This window comes from Eumetopias jubatus, unplaced genomic scaffold, assembly GCF_037043125.1.
Source record: "Eumetopias jubatus isolate StellerSeaLion01/CBP00866 unplaced genomic scaffold, mEumJub1_p1.0 scaffold_10, whole genome shotgun sequence".
NCBI classification, from domain to species: Eukaryota; Metazoa; Chordata; class Mammalia; order Carnivora; family Otariidae; genus Eumetopias; species Eumetopias jubatus.
The window spans coordinates 30,410,975-30,428,028 of record NW_028274816.1 but is presented as its reverse complement, the minus strand read 5'-3'; the positions used below and the strand labels follow the sequence as shown (position 1 = coordinate 30,428,028).

Genomic DNA, 17,054 nt, shown 5'->3' with positions numbered 1-17,054 from the left:
AAAGGATTATACGTACCCTTGTGAAATGCAGTCTTACTAGATTAGCTTCATCTTGCCAATTTGTCTGGCTCTTTTTTGGATCCTAATTCTTTCATCCAAAAAACTGGCTCTTCCTCCTGAGTCTGTGTCCTCTGAAAATGTGGTTATCATGCCACTTACTACTATACCCAACCTGCTGATAAAAATAGAGGCTGTCACGTTCTTGGTGACTTAGGGTATTTGTGAAGATCACGAAAGATGTCATGGGAGGGAATCTAAAACATAGGACTGGCTGACATGTTTTAAGTGTCTTGAAAGCATGAGCTCCTACAGTTCTCTGAAACATGTCCAAGACCCTTTGAATCCGTGTGTAACAAGTACTCCCTCAGTAAGACCATGTTCTTGCATAGGGCCTTATGACAATCAGAGGCCCCCTCACCAAGAAACTGGCAGATATGCAGAAACCCCCATTCTAATTGCTCTGATGATGGACCATGGGAACAGAGGGAATTATTTGTGGCTAGACAACATTTAGGGGATACTTACTATGTAGCAGGCATGGCATTAAGTGTTTTAGAAGCATAATTTTTACAACGATAACAATGCTAGAGGATAAATCATATTACCACATTTTACAGGAACAAAACCCAGGCATATTGAGGTTCCTGAAGCCAAGGTGCAACAGCAAGTAATGTGAGTCCAGAGGCTGTGCTTTTGACTCCTGTGCTTTGCTTCTGAGAGACCATCACTCAGTTTTCCCAGTTACAGAGAGAGGGCTTCTTGACTCACCTGTCCCACTGAGCACTTCCTACACACTGAGTGTATACTAACGAGGGGATATCCAAAGGGATCAGGGGGCCCCAAAATTATAAACGCTGATCACAGTACAGTGTGATAGGTGGCTTTACGGAAGTACAGGCAGGAGAGCTCACACAACCACCAGGGCATGCGCTATCCCACAAGATAACCATGAAGTCCGAACACTGGCCCCGAGAAAAAATTCCCCAGGGAAATGTCCTCGTGGTGCTCTGCAATTACTAAACCTAAACTTAGATCTTAGCTTTAGCCCTCTGGCTCCCCCTCAAGGGAGTTGCTTGAAATCCTTGAGCCTTAGTTTACTTATCTCCAAAATGGGGACACCTACAGGGTGCTCACGCTACAGGGTGTTGGTGTGGATGGTATGTGACAGGGCATGTGACACAGAGCGCCTCACACACAGTAAGTGCTCAAATAAACGTGAGCTGCTGACATTGTCACCCCCCACCTCCACCATCAGGGCACAAGGTGTCACAGGTCAGGTTCCCTGGGAAGCAGCCTCCGAGCCTGCGATTTGCATGCAAGGAGGTGTGATGGGGAGAGCTCTAGGAAACAACACCTGTGTGCTCCTGAGGAGGAAGAAGTTCAACACTGACGTAGTAGTAAAAAAGACTCAATTTATCCACAGAAAGTTCCCGAGCTAGGATGGCCCCTCACGTCACCATGAATCAAGGCCAGGGGATGAGGCCTTCATACCCTCATGTCAGCTAGTCCTGGATAAGAGCTGCCCCCGGGGAGAGAGCGTGGGCTTGGGCAAGGAGGCCTCCTGCAGCCGAGGGCAATTCCTCAGCAGGGGCACCACTGGGAGCAGTTGGCCGCCACCACTCCGGGTCCTGGTCCTCCAAGGGGTTCTTGGTGGTGTACCCAGTATCCATGACAAGACGGATAACATATTTTTCCTTTTCTGGGTTTTATTCCCTTGTGGGCACAGAGCTCTTATCACTGATGGTGCATATTTATGGAGCCCCTTTGTATGGTGGCCCCTGAGGAAGAAGCCATGTGAGGAGGGAGGAAAAGAGAATGAGATCTTTAAGGCAGGACCTGAGAGAACAAGAGGAAAGGGAAAGGCAGGAATTGAAAGGATCAAAGCACCAAGGAAGGGACAGAGACTAAGAAAAACGAGAAAGGGAAAGGCAGATGGATCATCAAAAGACCTGCAGGATAGGTAAATCGCTTGGGAAGGTCCACAAAAAATAGGAGTTCGGGGCTTTCTTTGGGTCTGTGGGAAGCCAGAGGTCCCTGGATGCTGGGAGGGACGTGGCCATCGAGGAGAACGCCGTCAGGCTCCAGATGGGAAGTGTGGAATTCCCTCGGCTTGGGGAGCATCAGTGGCCACCTCCGCCAGCTCCCAAAGGGTCGAGCGGGCCAAACGTGAGTGAGGCTTTGCACCCCAGCGGGGGTGGGGGATGGTTGTGCCTTCTTTGCCCTCCTCTTGCGGCCGCCGCTATGTTCATCAAAGCATTTGACTCCCAATCCAAGCAGGGGCAAAGAAGCCAATGTCTGAGTCATTCCCTCCATCCCCAGGGCTGACATTTCTGTTTTTGTTTCTTCATCTCAACTGATAACTTGAGAAAGCCCAGGACAATAGGGCTTGATCTCAGAAAAATCTGGCTTCCAAATTCTTCTTCTTTTTTTTTTTTTTTTCCTTTCTTTTTCTTTCTGGGCTTGTGTAAGCACCTGTTTTGTTATCTCAAGCCTGATACCAATCTGCTAGGGGAGGGGGAAAAAAAACACTCATTGTCTAAAACAAGGACACCTTTTCTGCAAATCTCAAATGGCACCTCTTATTGGAGAGCAGCCAGAATTGTCCTGGATGGACCTCAGGAGAGAGAAGGCACCTGTGTTCCGTCAGCAGTGGGAAGGTTGGAATGGACACTCCGACTCTGCTGTCCCCATCACTGGCCTGTGGTTCCTGACACTGGCCCCCTCATGTCCGGCTCCATGTGACCCTGCCTACCCTCTCTAACCACTGACTTCAGATGCACAGACCACTGCGACCATGTGAGACATACAAAGCTCTCTGACAAAACAAACAAACAAAGCTTTCTGACACATTTGATGTTCTTTGTAATCTACCATTTTGCTTACGAAGTCAATAATGCTATCGTTGCCCCGACCCCCCTAGATCCCCTGATCCACAAAATCTGGATGACGATGAGGGCAGCACAGTTTGGGCTGGAGTTGTACAAGTCTTTTATTGCCTCTGAGAGAGGAAATATACTCAAACCCTATGTCCAAATGAGTATTCAAAACACACTTCAGCGTGTTTTGTTCCAAACATGGAACAAAATGGCCAGTGATTGGGAATCTAAATATCAAGAGCCAGTTTTCAACAGAGACAGAAAAGCATGGTAGCGCTGGGTCCAAAACAAGCTCTCCTTGATGCCAAGACTAATCCCTTGATTTTTGAACCTGGAGTTATCTATTTACTCTCAGCCTCTCCTGGGGACACGGCAGGTATTTGTTCCTGAGAAGGTTCCTAAAAAGGTTAAGATCTCTGTGTTCCATGTTAGATGTTGACCAGGTCTCTGACTTCAAACAGGTGCCTGGCAGTGATTGGTTATGTAGAACATTCAGTCGAATTCTGTTTAAATTCGGCAGCCCCTCCATGGCTCGGGACTTGGCTCAGCATGAATGTTACAAGGGTGACAGTGGGGGCTGTGCCTCCCAGGAGTTCAGAGATCAACAAATAAGTGACTACATCATGTGACACTCCCCATAACAAGAGATGGTACAAGGGTCATAGCTCACACAGAGAGAGGGCAGTTCCTAACTCACTTTGCGGGAATCACAGAGGTGTCCCCAGCTAAGTATCCCTTAGGAAAGGGTGTCTCCTTTGCTCCTGTTCTCCCAACCTCTTCTGCCTCATCCCACCTCGCAATGGTGGGGAGAAGGCAATTGTCAGATGGTACAAAGCAGTTCCTGCTTGACTTCTCACTGGAGGACCGGGCGGCGGGGAGGGCCCCATAGAGAAACAGTCCATATTGGCTCTAACATGAACAGTGATCCCCTACGTCATCGCTACTGATAAAAACCATGTTTAGTAAAACAGCTGTTTCAGTAGCAAAGAATGATGTGAAGACTAGAGCAGGCCGTTGTCCAACTGAACATTCTGCAGCGGTGGAAATGTTCTGTATCTGTGCTGTCCAACCACTGGCCGTATGTGGCTACCAAACACTCGAAATGTGGCTAGAGTGACTAAGGAACTGAACTTTTAATTTTAGTGAATTAATATTTAAATGTAAGTAGCCTAAGAAGAAGGCAGTAGCAGAATCACTACCCTGCCGTCTTCCCCATAGATTATGAGCAACTCCAAGGCAGAGTAGGAAAATTTCCTCTCCCCATCTACGCTCCCCCCCGCAGGGCCTCCTGCTAACCTCCAAACTGGCCCCTGCTGTTCTCCAGACTCCCCCAGACTCTCAAATCCTACCGTTGGATCTCTTGTCTTATACATTTATCTCTGCTCACCTTTCACGCCTATTCTTTTATCTTCCAGAAGTAAATCTTTGCTCTTCCCAAAGCACATCAATGAAGCAGGACTTTGATCCGTTCCCCTCCTTCCTGCTACACCAAAGTACACACCAAGGCTGCCCGGCCGAGATCGTCCCCTTCAGCAAGAAGGAAGGAAAGAGCTTGAATCATTCCTAGCTATTTTCCTACAATTTTCTAGAGGTTTTTCTCTGTAGCACAAATGGATCCAGCTTTGGTATTTTCCAAAGTACTCAATAGAATTTGACTGTGCTTTGAAATTATATTGGAAGTGGGCTTCTATTCGAGAGCAAACAGACCCAACTACATCGAGGATACAAAAGGGAAAAAGAAGAATAGGAAAAGCAAAGACAATGTTAAAAGAGCAAAAGCAAGAAGTCGAGTCTCCCACAAGTGCTGTTGGCTGAGGACAGAGAGGTTGAGGCTCCAAGGGAGTAGGAGGGTGAAAATTGCCTTTGCTGTTTATTTCCTATGGAGGAGCAGTGCCAGAGGAAAGGACTCCTCTGCAGTCACACAGAGAATGCGCTCAAGGATCTGAAGGCAGATAAACCTTTCGGGAAGGTGGGCCACATTGCTAGCTGTGTTTCATGTCCCAGGTTCTGGCTGCAGAATGCTGACTCAGAGTTTATTACAAGGTCCCCAATAAGTACAATGTCAGTGATTTTAGCGGGGAGCGTAAAAAGAGTATCCATTTACAAGATCATTCAGACCAATCACAGGAATGGTAGGTTTAAGAGCTCGCCATTAGCTGATGGAACTAGGTGTAGTATAAGACAGATGAAAAACAATTGCTTCTGATCTTAGACAAGGAATCTTTTTTTGAATAAGAAAGGAAAGTCTATAACCTGATGGAGAGTCTATTGGAAGGAGCAGGTGTGTCTGTGCTGGGAGGAAGGGGAGGGGGCTGTAGAGTACAGTACTCAGTAGAGAAAGCCTCATCAGCGTTCATTGTAGAACTCAAGACTGTGGGGGCCAGTGGAGTTGCCCCACTGTGGATCTATTTGCATGAAGAGCAGCTAAGCCTTCTGGGGAAAAGAAAATAATTTATCCTAAGGGAAATGTGAGTTGGAGAATATGAGTAAATCTGGATGAAGCCATCTGTAGCAATACAAGGGGGATGGGAGGAGCTTGATTATGATGCAAATCACCCTTCATCTCCTGGGAGTTTGAGTCTAGGGCAGAGCAGTTGGAAAATGGATACAAAATCCCGGAAGAGGAAGCCCTGGAGAGAGAGAACCCTGGCTCAGTCAACATCAGCTCTCTTGGTCTCTCTTGGTCTAATTAGTTGTGTGATCTTTAGCAAGTTCCCTTGCTCCTTTGATCCTGTGTCTTCATCTGTGAAATGTTTGGTATCCTAGAAATTCCTATAAAACACTTAGCATAAATACTCAATGGAAGTCATTATGATAATAGCGATGACAAGTAATTAACGAAAGTGTTACATTTATTAGCTCTAAACAGCAGGGGCATGAATACATAGGGTGGCAAAGACTGCTTTTGACCTATACGGAGTGGAAAGGGTGCTATGGCCCTAAGCAGAGGGCCACACCACCTGGGATGGAGAGGAAATGGGAAACATGGTGGGGCAGCTCCAGTGTATGGCAGGATGGGCAGAACAGGGCGAAGAGGAGGGAGTCAGAATCAGTGGGGCAACCAGGAGAACTGTCTGTGTCAGGGCAGGAAACTCTTGCACCCACCTGGCAGGTGTTGAACGGGGAGGTCCTGAGACCTACCAAGGAAGGTGGGAACAGAGTCATGGACATACTGCTTGTTGTAAAAAAGGTGAGATTTTTTTCCCCCAGTAGGTTGGAAATAACTTAATTCTTTTCCAGTGTTACTGAGATATAATTGACCTAAAACACTGCATTAGGTGAAGATGCACAACATAATGATGTGATATATATGTATATTGTGAAATGATCACCACCTAAGTTTAGTTAAATATTGTTTTAGCATCCAGGCTGCTAGGGCCTGGGTTCCCAGGTAGACACACGGCGCAGGAATGCTTGAGTAAATGCTCTTGGAATAACAATCCCTAGACACAGCCTAGAGGGTTCTCTTCAAGATCCCTGGCCTCCCGCTCTCGATGCAACGGGATGTCAGTGAGGAGAAAATTACACAGCATCTTGCAAAGTCAGAGACCCACATTTCCCAGCCGAGGGAGAGTAGTTATTAGAGAATTCAAAAAGCGAACATCCAGTTTCTAGAGAACAGATTGTATCAAGGAGAGGTAACACCAAACTGTCTGAGAACATAGCTCCTTTGGTATCCTCTCAAGTCTCCGCTCAAAGCCCCACACACTGGAGAGATGTAGGCCTCCTGTCAGAAGAGGCTGAGGGGACCAGGGGGTGCCTGAAGGTACACGGGCATGGACCGGCTGCCGCCTGTATTAGCAAAGTCAGTACTGTTGGTATTTACAAGTGACACGGCAACTTTTGTAGAAACGTACCCCTAACGTTGGGGGGAAAGTCAGTAACGTATTCATTCATTCCACAGACATTTATTGAGTGCCTGTGGTTAACCAAGCACCAGGCTTGGTGTTCACCAGTTAAATGATAATAGAGCAAGCTTCTAGCATTTCCAAGACTACCAAAGAGATTTAAAAGGAAGCAGACCTCCAAGTTGAAAATATGATATATGTCATTTAATCCGATTCAATCACTTTGTGCTGAGAATGTAAGGTCCCAGGATAGGGAAAGGAGCTGGCTTCTCCAGTCCCCTCTCTGATTCGTCACTTTCTGTGGTGAAGATCGAAGTCTCCCATCCCCCACGGTGGCTACCATTTTGATTAGTTCTGTGTGTTTCTTACCCCGTCTTCTGGTAACTGCCCTCCATTCCTTTCAAAGTATCTACCCACCCCACCCCCCAACACACACGTACACACACACTTCATGTGTTCCTAGTACGGCAATCAAGCATGATGCTCCATTCTTCTAGGTCAGGGTAGGAGGGCACGAGATGCAAATGTGGCCAAGCACATCATTTCCTTGGGCCCAGCAGAGAGAGAAAGAGAGATCCAGAGGCTGGTATGTGATTCACAAACGGCCATTAAGATTACTTCCTTGATATTTGAAAATTGGGAGAAAAAAATGGGGGCTCTGCATTGGGCCTCGCTAAACTTGCACAAGGCATCTGGGGCAGAAGGCCACCATCTCTCCTAGTCTCAGGAAGGAAGCTCATAGCAGGAGGAGCACATGAAGCTACCTCATGAGGGGAAGACAAAACACGGAAGGGAAAAGAAAGGGGAGAGCCTAGAAGGCCAGAGACAATTTCACCATGATGGTTGGCCTGACTGAAATAAAGGAAAGAGAAGTCAGAGCAGAAGTGACTGGTCTTCTTTTTGAAGATCTCTGAGCTTGGCCCAGCGTCCTGCACATAGGACCACAGTAGTACATCTTGGTTCCATTTCCTCTCTTGTTCTTTCAGAAATTCATCTGAATCTTCTTATGCATGTCATGGCGCCATGGCACATCCTGTCTGGGTTACTTTTTATTTTTAAATTTTTATTGTTATGTTAATCACCATACATTGCATCATTAGTTCTTGATGTAGTGTCCCATGATTCATTGTTTGTGCATGACACCCAGTGCTCCCTGCAGAACGTGCCCTCTTTAATACCCATCACCAGGCTAACCCACCCCCTCTAGAACCCTCAGTTTGTTTCTCAGAGTCCATCGTCTCTCATGGTTCGTCTCCCCCTCCTATTCCCCCCCTTCATTCTTCCCCTCCCGCTATCTTCTTCTTCTTCTTTTTTTTTTTTAATCTGGTGGGGGGGGTGGGAGGCATGGGGTGGCTGGGTGATAGACACTGGGGAGGGTATGTGCTATGGTGAGCGCTGTGAATTGTGCAAGACTGCTGAATCTGTACCTCTGTCTGGGTTACTTTTGACATCAGGGTCTTGTACCCTTTGGAGTCTGAATAGGGACTCCATCCGGAAAACTTCATGAAATATGGAGGGACTTTTAAATGTTCTATTCTTTGCATCTTCTCCCTACCGTTAATATATATTAAACATACACTAAGGACAAGGACTTCATTCAACAAATATTAAATATACCGTCATAGCTAGGTACTTTAGACGTATTGTCTCTTTTTACCCTCTCACAAAAAAATACCCCATAGGTGCTGTAATTAGACCCACATTACAGATGAGCAAACTGAGATAATAAAAGCTGAAGTCATTTTCCTAAGGTTAGACAGGTTGCTAAAACCATCATATCCAGGATTGGAATCCAGGTCTGTTTCACTTCAGACCTTAACTATTTTATAACCAAAAAGCATACTTCCTCCCATCCAGTCTGGGTGTGTAGTCAATGCCAGCCCAAGAAATGAATCATTATCATTCCCCTCACAGAAGATAATTATCCTGCATTGGGCTTTGGGGACTACAGCCATTTCGACACGTCAGGAGTAAGAGCACCCAAAGCTTTCACTTCCCACGGGGGTTCTGTCTGGGAAAGCACTGTTTAGCACACCCCTGGCTCCAGAACAATGCTAGGGATGAGGCTCAGCTGAGGGACCAAGGGTCACCGACAGAACGAGATTGAGGACAGAAGCTGACTGCAGGGTTTTCATCAAGAAAATATCACGTTCAAAGATGAAACAGCCTCTTTCACTGAAGCATATATTTTGTCCCCTGGGCCTCCAAACATTAAATTTACTCATTTTAATACAGTGGCTCCGACTGATTTTCTGTGTGAGATCACACACAGAGGAATCAAACTAATTTGAGATTACACACCCGCTGCCCTTTCCCTATGAAGAGGCTCTTCTTGTTTCTAATTAAACTTCTTCTTCTACGACAAATGCCAAGATGCCAGAAAAGATCCCTATTAAGAGAAATGTCAGGAACTTGGGGTCATGGGGGTGCCATTCCCCCATGCCTGAGTGAGCTCCGCTGTCAGTGTTGAATGCCAGCGATATACTCGAGGTCGCGGGATTTTGGTTCCTCTGAATGAGAGTGAACCAAACTCCAGAGGCTGGACTGTTCTGCACACCCAGCTACCCTAGAAATCCCTGCCGCCACCCATGTGGATCAGTCCAAATCCATTCCAACCCTGGGAATGAGATTCAAAAGCCAGCACCCTGCTCCCTGGTGCCAGTGTAGTTTGGTGGGAGAAGAGCAGGACCAAGAACCAGAGGATGGCATCAAGTTCCCACCTGTCTTTTTACAGCTTGAGCGACTGAGGAAGGAAAATAACCTTTCTTGAATACCCATGGTGTGCAAAGAGCCGTCAGGACTTGACAGATTATCAGCTAGTCTTCCTAACATACCAAAAAGTGGGTATAATTACCAAAGTGAGGATATGGGCAAGTTGAAAGTACTATTTGATTAAGATCACACAGCCATGGTGAGGTAGAGTTAGGGTCTGAACTCAGATCTATTGTAGCTTCTTGCTCTTTCCACTTCAGCTCTGAGTCCCATTTTCCTCTCTGAGAAAGTAAACATGATAACCTCATGGGGTTATGAGGGTCCGATGTAAAATGGAGGAGCATAATGAGCTTTGTTGCTCCAAAGATGGTGCAAGTAGAGGGTAGGATGAGCATGATTATCAGTCATCACTTCCTTTGCCCATCATGGGTCACCTGCCATATGATTAAGATCGGGCTGCTATTTATGGGAACCTACTGTATGCCAGATGTATAAGATGTTCTGTACTTCCTTTCTCTATGAAAGAGAAGCAGCACTGGGCTTCCTTTCTTCCTTGAATTGCTGGGAAGGCAAGAAGTCCATTCCATTATTGGATGAGAGCAGACATGGTCACTATCCCCAGCCCTCACCAGTGAGGACACAGTTCCTGGGAAAATGCAACTTTCATGAATAAGTAAGATCCCTGAAGTAGCATCTCCATCTCCTCATCACCAACTGGGGCTCAGTGTGAGTCAGCACAGAGTCATCCTTTCCTGTCAAATCCTGATATCTCTATCCAACACAGAGTGATTCAGAACACTTTGTTCCCATCTCCAGGCCAGAGTGGCTCCTGGCTTGGGTATTAGGGACCCTCCAAGCAATTTCTCAGTTTTATAAACATCAGTGTCACTTAGCCTCACGCACTCCATTTGTTTATTTCAATAAACACAGGAAAGATAATATTGGCCATATTTCATTGGATTGGCCTTATCAGTGACATTTTAATGATATACTATTTGGAGATATTCTACAGTCAAGTTGCCAACGTAGCAATAGCCCAGTGGAGGCAAAGCGGGCAGATGAAGGAACTTGAATGTCTTGAGTGGTCCAAGGAGTGGTGATTGTGTTTAATCAGCGTGGATATTCTGGGCCAACAGTCATAGCAATTTGATCCTAAGTAGATCTCTAAAGGGTCCCCTATATCAGCAACAGAGGGAAAGTGGATGTTGTTTAGAAATACAATGGCCATTTGGGGAGGGCGAGATGGCATTTTGAGTCTTTATCAGTTATACTTCAAATCAGTCAAATCCATGCATGTTTCTTTGTATTCCTGATTCCAGTCTTGGTGTCTGTCTGCCTGTCTGTACCACTTGGTCTCTCAGTCCTTTCTCTCTTGTGCCTTTGTCACTGAGTCTTTCTGATTTTCCCAAACGTAAAGAGTCCAGGAACAGGCTGACTTGGATTAGCAGTTTGTGATCTTCACATGTCTCTGGAAGTCAGCTTCCCATCTTTAAAATGGAGATAGTAATACTGATATTATTGAGTTGTCATTAGGATAAAATGAAACAAAGTACATAGCAGGCAACTCAGTTCGTGGCTCCGAACAAGTGCTCGGCAAATGTTAGTTCCCTCCCCTAGCCCAATGCACTCTACCCCTGTGACATGTTAAGATTTTTTTTTTTTTATTTGAGACAGAGAGAATGAGAGAGAGAGAGAGAGAGCACATGAGAGGGGGGAGGGTCAGAGGGAGAAGCAGACTCCCTGCTGAGCAGGGAGCCCGATGCGGGACTCGATCCAGGGACTCCAGGATCATGACCTGAGCCGAAGGCAGTCGCTTAACCAACTGAGCCACCCAGGCACCCTCCCTGTGACATGTTAGAATACCACCGTGTGTTAGCTTTCCTTTAGTGTGGCCTGCCCTCAGCCCATTTTCAGATCAGCCAATAGAGCCATGACCGGCTGGGACCATTTTTCATCCAACTGCTCTCGTTCTAGCAGTTTCATGTGGCCTCTCTCTGTAAATCAGTCTGGGAAAATAAATGTCCCCAATCCATTAGTGCCTTTCCATCACAAGCCAATTTGAGCCACAAACCAGACAAGGCTTGTTAATGGCTACTTAAATATATTTCTGCAGTCCAGTCTAGAGACCCTCAGCCTCAAATCCTCCTAGCTTCCGTCCAAGAGATGTCTCACTGTGACAAGACTTCTGCAGCAAAGGTGTAGACCTGACCCTTAGCTGTTCAGGGGGACCACGTATGTACCCTAGTCTGCCTAGAACAATTCTAGTCTGTTCCTGCTCCAGAGTAATTATTAATCAGTGCCCCTTTAACACCCCAAAAGTTCCCCTTTGAATGATATACTGTACATGGTAGCTACGGAAACCAAGAATAAGAGTTTAAATAAAAATAGCTATCATTTATTAACCACTTCCTATACACCAGGCATCACCAAAAAGGTCTTTATACACTGGATCTCATTTCAGCGCCATTACAACACTGTAAAGGGAGGTGCTATTATCATTTCTATTTTATAGGCCAGGAAACTGAAGTTTAGAGAAATAAGCAACATGTTCAAGGTCAGCCAGCATCGAGGGCGATATTTGCGCCTCACTCAGATCCTTTTCCTGGGCAGTACACCCATCCCCCCACTGCTGGAAGTGCTGGTGGTTCCTGGCTCAATGTGGCACCCTAACCCTCATCCCTCTTCCAGAGGAATGGAGCTCAAACAGAAGCCACCTTTGCCTGAGAGGCTCCATGCCCCCACTGCCCATACCCGACTGACGACGGGAGTAGGGAGGGAAACGGGGGTGTGCGGGGGCACAAGGGCTTCCCCTATTGCTTCAAGGTCAGATTGACTCTACGGTACAATCCATGCTCCAGAACTCCTGGTGGGATCCAGGGGAGACAAAATGCTTGCTTGGCTCCTTCCTTGCCCTGCTCGCCTTGCTCCCATTCTCCTGAGAACACCCCCTCGATCCACCACTTAAAAAACATCCCTGTCTCGGGCTCTGCCTCTAGGGGGCAAGACCCAAGACATAAAGCTAGCAAGTGGCAGGGCTGGGACTCATGTCTAGGAAGGTCTCCCTTTTCATCACGGAGCAAACGTCATGACGTTGCCTATATTATAAACACGATTTCAATGACGGCCTCCAAGTTATCAAATTGTCAAGAAGTAAGTCATAGAGGTGTAGATTCAACAACACCGATGACAACAGTCCCAACAACTGTGTATTTAGTGCCAGGCCCTTTGTTGCATCTGATCCTCTCAGTGACACGGGGTTCACTGCATTATCTGCATTTTGCAGTTGAGGCACGGCAAGCGTGGAAAGGCTGAGACGTGTCTGTTGAGGTCACACAGATAGGAGGTGATGGGGCTGGCGTCTATATCCAGATCCTTCTTCTTCCAAAGGCCACGTGCTTTTTCTGCATGGCCAATTAAATTGCTTGCTGTGTATATTGCTCAGTGAATGGTTGACTAAAGGGGTTCCCCAGCAAAGCTGACGCTCTTGTAACAAATTAGAAGACTCTGCAATCCCTCCCACCCTGCACTCTCCAAAGTGGTTCTTTTTGAGCTGCATTTGACCATCATGTCTCCATTTGGGGGAGAAAAGCCATATTACTCTGGGAATAGCCAGAGAATGTTCTCTTAAGTCAGACATAAAAAGATCAAAGGAGCCATACTCATTGAAGAAAGGAAGGAAAGCAAGTTTGCATGCCAAATATCCAGAGAGGTAAATCACATTTCCTGTGGCTCTTCCACAGAGGGAGACAAAATAGAATAAAAGAAAAACAGCAGAGCTTTACGGAGAGACAGGCCAAGACTCATATCCTAACTGTACTGGCTCTGAGATGTTTTTAGCAAATTACTCAACATCTCCAAGCCTCAATTTGCTCTACTGTAATACCTATCTCGTTGGACCACAAATGAGAGGGGGTAAATGAAATAAAATATGTATTTCCCTGTACCTCTTCTCTTCCATTTCCATAAAATTTATAGAGTAACCAACTTGAACCTTCATTCCAGGTCTGAAGAATACTAGTTCAGACGGACTATGCTTTATTGCCAAGCAAACAGCATATCCTATTTGATGATAAAAGGTTTCCATTAAAAATAGAGAGCAGATAAAAGGGGGACCTTCATCCAGGAAGCCATCAGCTGATTCATAAAAATACAGAATGAGTCATCCTTGCTCCCAAGGCTAAACTTAAAATCAGCGGGCATCTTTGGCCAGCCAATCCTAGCCCAGTGGAGGAGGAAATGCCGGGCAATCTTCACAAACCTACTTCAGCCCCCCCCTTGCAAAACTGATTAACTCTGCTTCCAGCGTGGGGAGACAAAAATCAATCTGGGCCCTTTGCAATACTGGATCCCAAATGTTCCCCCATGCCTCGTTGGCTTTCTGAACAAACGGGGTGGGAAATCTGCAGTGATTCTAGTGTGTGTGTGTGTGTGTGTGTGTGTGTGTGTGTGTGTGTGTGTGTGAGTGAGTGTGTGTGTGTGTGTGTGTGTGTGTGTGTGTGTGTGTGTACAGCTCCAGAAAGAACAGGCTTGTGCATCTGGCTTTGAAAAGCAATCTCCTGGCTTTCATCTTGACATTTATTATTTCAAAATGCTTCAGTTCCTATCAGTATCTATGTAATTAGCATAAGACTAGAGAACCCAGACCTATTTGTATGGCAAGTGATGCTCTTTTCTTTAAAAAGTAGCTTCAACATTTTCACTCTCTGAACATACCCTGGATGGAGAGTCATAAATTATATACACCCCCCACCCCCCACACACACACGAAATATTTTTGATCTGTGGCTAAGGAAGGAAAATTATCAATATATAGTTTTAGTTTTACGAGGTAGATGTTCCTCCACCAGCAAGCGAAGAAAAATAAGGACTCAGCAGTCCTGGCTCAAGCGTCTTTTCTCACTCCATTCATTCAGCAATAACTGATTCCTTCAGCAGTAACTGATGTTGGACATAGTGTGTGCCAAGCACCATGCTGTGCTATGCTGGGCATCGGGGATTTGTTGGTGAAAAGGGCAGACGCAAGCCCTGCCTTCTGGGATCAATCAGCTTGGTTCACAAGAGTTAACAAAATGGAACTGTACAGGATCCCCCAGTTTGCAAAAGCCTCTTCCCTTACCCTGAATTCCCAAGAGTCATGTTTAGAGGCAACTGCGACCTGCTACATGTGTGAGGAGTGAGTCAGAAACCAGCGCTTGCTTCTCTTACCAGCTGCCTTCCAGCCTGGCATGTGAATCCTGCACCTGCTCTCAAAGCAGCGAAGGGGAGGAGAATCTCCTTTGCATTTTTCTTGCCTCTGCATATGGTCGCAGAGTCCAGGTTTGGGGTCTAACCTAGGAACAGGTAAGCTGACTGCTCCTTTCCGGAGCCGTGTCTATTCCCTTTAAAACACAGACATGAGAAAGGGTAAGTCCATCTAACTGTGCCAAGAGCGGGCTCCCCTTAGGCGCTTCCCACGCTACTGCATAAAGAACTCAGAGTGTTGGGTCCAGTAAACCCCCTGGGGTGAGTGAGCCCTCCCTCCTAGAACTTCAGAGAAATGATCATATAGTGACAGCACACAGAGAGGCTTAAGCCCTCCAGAGCGAATCCCAGCTGGGTATAACTCTGAAGTTCCCCCAGGAGGAGTCGGGAATGGAAGGACACTCAGATTGCTGAGCTCCATTTGAGATGGGGGCAGGAGTTCTGAGAAGATTGCCGGTTGTTTGTTTTTCCACTTTGGAGAAGCACAGAAGACGCTAGTGGGGAAGAGGGAGCCTTGGCCTCACCCCTCACCAAGCTGAGATGCTCCAGGACCTAACCCCCTGCTTCCCAGTCCCTTTGTCCCTACCAGGGCACCAGAGGGGCAGAATGCAGCAGTGGGGAGAGAAAACGCACTTCCCCAGCCCTGCACTCTGTCGCCAGCCCCAGCAGAACCGCAGCACAGAGGCTGAAAAGATCGAGTAGCAAATCCTGGCCAGGTCAATTAGTAGCTGCCACGAGATCTCGGGCAAATCACTGCCTGAGCCCGAGTCTCCTCACCTGAAACGGGAGATAATGATGGTACCTAACTCATCGGGTCCCAGGAAGTATTAAATAAGATCGCACACATAAAACTCTAAACACGAAGGCTGGTACACAGTAAGCCGACGGTTATTATTATTTTTTTTAACCGTGTTATCAAACTCCCTTTCCTGGCAGCTGAGCTGTCTACCCGACGGAGAGCCCCCGCAGCGCAATCTTCCAGACCCCGGGTGCTGGGCGCCACCATCCACCGCGTTCCTCCCCTCGCAGGAGCTCACAGTCCCCTCCGGTCAACCCTAGATCCGGCTTGGCGCGGGCGAGGGCCACCTCGCAGCATCCTCCCCAGCGTCAGCCGGCCGCCGGCCGCGGGGAGGCTCTGAGACCCGGGAAGGGCGCGGAGGGGACGCCCACGGCCGCTCTTCCGCGCAGGGGCCCCGCCGAGGCTCCGCCACCCCCGCCCCGGGAGCGCGGAGCGCGCAAAGAGAGAAAGCGAGAAAGACGCGGATACTGGACCAGGCTTTGACGCGGATCTTGAGCTCGCTGTCCTGCGGCTCGGGCATGGCCTTCCTGGTGACCCGCAGCTTGTTGAGCCCCCCGAAGCCGGCCAGCACCACAGCGCGCATCTCCTGGGCGTCCCCGAGGCGGTGAGAGCCGCCGCCGCCGCCCTCAGCGGGCTCCTTGCCTGCCTCCTTCTCGATCATTTGCTCCGTCTCCTCCGCCTTCTCCACGCCTTCCTTGGCCATGGCACACTGGGGCGCGGGGCGCACGGGCTGCGGCGGCTGCGGCGCGGGGGGCTCGGGCTCCTCTCCCGCGGGTTCCTCCTGTTGAATGTGGGATGCTCGGCTGTGCAATGGCTGCAGCCTCCGCGAGCCGCGCCAAGGTCCACAGCCTCCGCCGTAATCCTCGCAAGAGCCGCGCCCCACCCGCCCCGCCCCTCCTGCTCCCTGCCTCTCTTCCCTGCCCGAGCGGAGCCTTGCCTCCAACTCCAGAGCCAGTCTCAAATCGGGCTCTTGATCGCAGCCCCAGAACCCAGACTTGCCCAAGACTCGTGGATAAAACACGCAGAGAGGACGCAGTGTCCTCCGCGGTGGGCGCAGTACTTTGTTATTTACGGCGCAGGCTGGGCGCCTTGAAATGGACAGAGACGAATGTCTGGGCCTGGAGGATGCCTCCCGGAGACTGGCTTGCCTCCTCTCCCTCCGATCTGCGGGGGCCAGCGGGTTAGACGGGAAAGGGGGCTGTTTCCTAAATTGCCGGTACCGGCTGGAAAGGGGAAGAGGTTCGGGAAGCGGGAAACGAGAAATCCCACTTACTCCCCTGAAGAGTCTAAACCAGGGTCTTTTCACTCCAGACCCTCGGGGTCAGGGCAGATGCTCTTTACCAAGCATCACCAGGAGCCTCTTATGATGACTAATTCTCCCCACCCGCACCATTTCTGGCCATCAAAGAGGCTTCAGAAAAGAGTTCTGTAACAGAAAATGGTCCTTTTTTTGTTCTGACCGCCAGAAGATCAGTTTTCACCCCCTCCCCAACACACACACACACACACACACACACACACACACACACACACACACACACACACACCAGTAACTGGCTTTTTGAAAAGGAGCTTATA

The 17,054-nt window shown here is 48.1% G+C and overlaps 1 protein-coding gene across 1 annotated transcript in view; it reads right to left on the bottom strand.

Moving 5' to 3' along the window:
• VAT1L (vesicle amine transport 1 like) overlaps positions 1-16,179 on the bottom strand; it is a 140,444-nt gene extending 124,265 nt beyond the window's left edge. Inside the window, exon 1 of the mRNA XM_028091719.2 lies at positions 15,950-16,179. Within this exon, the coding sequence (XP_027947520.1) occupies positions 15,950-16,179 (230 nt within the window). The remainder of the gene's footprint in view (positions 1-15,949) is intronic.
• Positions 16,180-17,054: the final 875 nt, after the last annotated feature.